At 45.3% G+C, this 5,271-nt stretch overlaps 1 protein-coding gene across 1 annotated transcript in view; it reads left to right on the forward strand.

The window, feature by feature from the left end:
• Positions 1–230: 230 nt before the first annotated feature.
• LOC107300546 (p53 and DNA damage-regulated protein 1-like) overlaps positions 231–5,271 on the forward strand; it is an 11,269-nt gene continuing 6,228 nt past the window's right edge. Inside the window, exons 1-2 of the mRNA XM_015829862.1 lie at positions 231–330; positions 1,111–1,186. Coding sequence (XP_015685348.1) covers positions 244–330; positions 1,111–1,186 — 163 coding nt within the window. The 5' untranslated portion in view covers positions 231–243. The remainder of the gene's footprint in view (positions 331–1,110; positions 1,187–5,271) is intronic.

Raw genomic sequence — 5,271 nt, forward strand, 5'->3', positions numbered from 1 at the left:
CCTCGAAGGGCCTCCGGGGAAGGCCTGCCTGCCCTTCCCGGCTGCCGCCCGAGGAGAAGAAGCGGGTTAGTCGCCCGCCTCCTTTCCCAGCTTGGTGAGATAGGCCGGCGAAGGCCAGGAGTAGGCCTCAAGGCCTGGCGGTCGCCATGGCAACCGCCCGGCTCAGGCGCCTGCGCCGACTAGGCCGCGCCACGTCAAGTCGCGCATTTTCGCGGCGTCGCTTTTCCTTCGAGACCCGGCGCGATGGCCGATAGCGATCCGGACTTCGTGCTCCGCTATTTGGCCGAGGTGGAGGCGCTGGCCGAGGAGGTGATGGCCACCAGGCAGCAGGTAGGCCGGGGAGCGCCGTTGGGGGGGGGGGGGCGAAGCGAATTGGCGCCGCGAGGCATGACGGGAGTTGTAGTCCCCGCGCCTAGAACAAGGCAGGCCTAGGGATTTCCGTCTCGCCCCCCCCGCCCCCCGAGAAACATAGAATATAAAATAGATACAACAAGAATAAATATCGCAAAGACTCTTGTGTAGAACTGCCCACTTGGAAGGGAACCCTAGAGATCCGCTAGTCCAACCACCACCCCCCTTCCCCGCTCAGACCACGCTCCAGAGGGTCCTAGGATTGTCTTGTTGGAAGGGGTACCCCAAGGTCGTCTGGTCCAGCCCTAAGCAAGGGGCAGCCAGGCCCACGCGGGCTATCCAGGGAAAATGCTTGTAAAGGCTCTGTTTTAAAATTTCTGCAGATGGAGACGGACTCTCCCAATAGTGTTAATATTTATTCTNCCATCGAGGTCTGTTGTTCAACCCCCTATATACCATTTCAAATAGATATCCAGTCTCTTCTTAAAAACCTCCAGTGATGGAACACCTGCAACTTCTGGAGGCAGGCAGTTCCACTGGTTAATTGTTCTCACTGTCAGGAAATTTCTCCTCAGTTCCAGGTTGCTTCTCTCCTTGGTTAGTCTCCATCTGTTGCTTCTTGCCCTGCCCTCAGGTGCAGTAGAAAAATATAATACAAGATGGCTTGTCCAGTCTGCAGAGGGGAAGAAGCGAGACCGGGAGATGCTGGATGAATGAGCTTTTTAGTCAAGCTTAAAGTTTTATCCATTTCTCTTGTAGATTTTCGATCTGAATCAGAAACGGAACCAGAACCGGGAAGCCTTAAGAGCCCTGAGTAAGGACATGGATTCTGCTGGTGAGGTTTTTTTTCTTTCTGGAATTGTGTGGAAAAAGTCCTTCTGATGTTGTAATGGCTTAGCTCAGGGTTTTAGCCCAGGGTTTTTCATACGTGATGACGTTTAAGATGGGTGGACTTCAACTCCCAGAATTCCCCAGTCAGCCAAGCATCTTAAAGTCGTCGAGGTTGAGCAATGCTGGTTTGGCCGGTCAAATAGCATTAGCACTTAGACTATATACCACATCCTCTAAGTCAGTGTTTCTCAACCTTGCCAATTTTAAGGCATGTGGACTTCAACTCCCAGAATTCCACAGCCAGCAATGCTGGCTGTGGAATTCTGGGAGTTGAAGTCCACATGCCTTAAAATTGGCAAGGTTGAGAAACACTGATGGTTTACAGAGTCAGAATATTGTCCCCAACAATCTGGGTCTTCATATTACCGACCTCAGAAGGGTGGAAAGCTGAATCAGCCTTGAGCTGGTCAGGATCGAACTCCCGGCTGTGGGCAGAATTAGCCTGCAATCCTGCATTTTAACCCCTGCGCGACCATATATAATAGGTGATGACAGACAGATAGATAGATAGATAGATAGATAGATAGATAGATAGATAGATAGATAGATAGATAGATAGATAGATAGATAGATAGATAGATAGATGATAGACCCCCTCCTCTTTGTGGCAGCCCCTCAAATATTGCAATACTGCTATCATGTATGCATGATAGATGGCTGAACCAGGGATAGGACTCAACCAGAATAGAGCTGGAAGGGACTTTGGAGGTCTTCTAGTCCAACCCCCTGCTCAAGCAGGAGACCCTATACCGTTTCAGACAAGTGGCTGTCCAGTCTCTTTTTAAAAAACCTCCATTGATGGAGCACCCACAACTTCCGGAGGCGGGTCGTTCCCCTGGTTAATTGTCCTCACGGTCAGGAAGTTTCTCCTTAGTCCCAGGTTGCTTCTGTCCTTGATGAGTTTCCATCCGTTGCTTCTTGTCCTGCCTTCAGGGGCTTTGGAAAATAAGTTGACCCCCCTCTTCTTTGGGGCAGCCCCTCAAATACTGGACTATTGCTATCATGTCACCCTTAGTCCTTCTTTTCATTAAACTGGACAATCCCAATTCCAGGAACTTGAGGATTTAACAAAAGAAGAGTTGGAAGGGACCTTGGAGGTCATCTAGTCCAACCCCCTGTTCCAGCAGGAGACCCTATGCCATTTCAGACAAATGGCTGTCCAATCCCCTCTTAAAAAGCTCCAGTATTGAGGCACCCACAACTTCTGGTGGCAAGCCGTTCTGCTGATCGTTCTCACGGATAGGAAATTTATCCATAATTCCAGGTTGCTTCTCTCCTTGATGAGTTTCCATCCGTTGCTTCTTGTCCTGCCTCCAGGGGCTTTGGAGAAGAGCTTGACTCCCTCTTCTTTGGGGCAGCCCCTGAGAGATTGGAAGCCTGCTATCCTGTCGCCCTTGGTCCTTCTTTTCACTAGACTAGACATACCCAGTTTCTGCCACCTTCCTAGCCACCTTTCGCTAAACCGGAGGAGTTTGAAAGGAATGAAAGAAAGCAGACTGCCAGAAACGGGAGGGAAAAGAGCATTTTAGAACTTGGAATAATTTCTGCCGTGGATGATTCAAACACACTAATCAACTGTGGAAGAAAACATGCTTGGCCTGAAGTGAGGGACAAAACTCCCATGTTACAAAAGCAGCTAATTCTGGCAGATGTTAACTAGCTAAGTTGAATGCAAGCCTGATTGTAGTCAGAACAGAAAAATACCTCAATTGTCAGGGCTGTGCGTCTTTCCTTCTTTTTTCTTTTTATTTCTTTTTTTTTTTCCAAATTCAACAACTCTCAGGTGGAACGGGAAGATTCCAAGAGGTACCTTTTTTTTTGAGAATAAAACACTGCAAATTCAAGGGCCGGTCCTCGGAGATCCTAAGCATCCTAATCCTGGGCTGAATTTCCTGGATCTAAACAAAGGAAATGGGAGGAAAATACCAATTTACATTCACCCAAGCGCTCTGCCAGGTTGTTCTGTCCCAGCCTACTTGAACTCCTTGTTACGTTCACAAGGAGAAAAACCCCTCTTCAAATTAAGCAGGCAGGAACCGCAGGGGGAAAAAACCAATCCCCTTTTATTGTTCACAGACCTGAGTCAATGTCCAAGGCAAACAAAACACAGTTCACACAAACTCGATTCCTTAACACAAACGGCCACCAGCACCTCCCACACCTTCCCTTTTATAATTCAGCCCAGGCGTGGCTTCCTAATGCCTTCTCCTTTGCCTTTGGAGCCACCCCATTGCATCCCTCTGTCCTACTCGCTTCTCTTGCCGGCGCTTTCGTGCATCCTGGATTTGCCCCAGCTGTTCTTCATCACTGTCCAACTCGGGCTCCCAGCACAGCTGCGTCTCAGCCTGAGCGCGAGTAGAGGGGCCAGGCTCCTCCTCCGACTGTAAGTCTTGCAGCTCCTCAGAGCCTTCCTCCGACTCTGATGTCACTCCAGGCCCCTCCTCCTCCTCTAATTCCTCAGACTCAGCTGCTGGGTCCATGGGCTGGCGAGGAATCACAACACTGGTATTTGTCACAGTCAACGTGCCTGGAATTGCAGAATACAAGTGAGTCCTCAGCTTACGACCGCAACGTGAGCGCAGGATTCCCACGGCTAAGCGAGACATTCCTTAAGCGAGCTTTGCCCCGTTTTACGACCTTTCTTGCCACGGTCGTAAAGTGAATCGCTGCAGTTGTTAAGTTAGAAACACGGTGGTTAAGTGAATCTGGCTTCCCCGTTGATGGGGAAGGTGGCAAAAGGGAACTGCGTGGACCCGGGACACTGCGACCGTCATAAATATGAGCCAGTTGCCAAGCGTCTGAATTTTGATCATGTGACCTCAGGGATGCAGCAAGGGTCGTAAGTGTGAAAAACGGTCATAAGTCACTTTTTTCAAGGCTGTTGTAACTTAACGGTCATTAAATGAATGGTCGTAGGTCAAGGGGTGTCTACTTGCTTCTTGTAGAAGTCAGCCCAGCTTCTGGATGCGTTAGAAGGCCTTATTTTTTTTTCTTTTTGTCTAGGTTTAGGAGAATAGAATAGAATAGAATAGAATAGAATAGAATAGAATAGAAATAACATTGTAGAATAGAAAAGAATTAGAAATAAGAATAGAATTAGAAATAAGAATAGAATTAGAAATAAGAATAGAATAGAATAGAATAGAAATAACAGATTGTAGAATAGAAAAGAATTAGAAATAAGAATAGAATTAGAAATAAGAATAGAATTAGAAATAAGAATAGAATAGAATAGAAATAACAGATTGTAGAATAGAAAAGAATTAGAAATAAGAATAGAATTAGAAATAAGAATAGAATAGAATAGAATAGAAACAACAGATTGTAGAATAGAAAAGAATTAGAAATAAGAATAGAATTAGAAATAAGAATAGAATAGAATAGAAATAACAGATTGTAGAATAGAATAGAATAGAATTAGAAATAAGAATTGAATAGAATTAGAAATAAGAATAGAAATAACAGATTGTAGAATAGAATAGAATTACAAATAATTGAATAGAATTGGAAATAATAGAATAGAATGCAGAATAGAATATAGAATAGAATAGAAATGGTATGGAATAGAATAGAATAGAATAGAATAGAATAGAATAGAATAGAATAGAATAGAATAGAATAGAGCTGGAAGGGACCTTGGGGGTCTTCTAGTCCAGCCCCCTGCTCAAGCAGGAGAACCTATACCATTTCAGACCCGTGGCTGTCCAGTCTCTTCTTGAAAATCTCCAGTGATGGAGCGCTCACAATTTCTGGTGGCCAGCTGTTCCACTGGTTGATTGTCCTCCCTGTTTTGTTTCAATTGCTTACTTTTTTTTATTTTTTTATTTTTATTTTTTTTATTAATTTAATTTATATACCGCCCTTCTCCCGCAGGACTCAGGGCGGTGCACAGCGTATTAAAAACAGTACAAATACAAAGCATAAAAATACAAACCCCTGTAAAACCAGATTAAAAAACCGAATATTAGAAGCTGTGTCTCTATTTAAAATTATTTTTAAAATCACCCTAAATAAAATCCTCCCTAGGTC

Source organism: Protobothrops mucrosquamatus, unplaced genomic scaffold, assembly GCF_001527695.2.
Source record: "Protobothrops mucrosquamatus isolate PMUCROS unplaced genomic scaffold, P.Mucros_1.0 scaffold7381, whole genome shotgun sequence".
Taxonomy (NCBI): Eukaryota; Metazoa; Chordata; class Lepidosauria; order Squamata; family Viperidae; genus Protobothrops; species Protobothrops mucrosquamatus.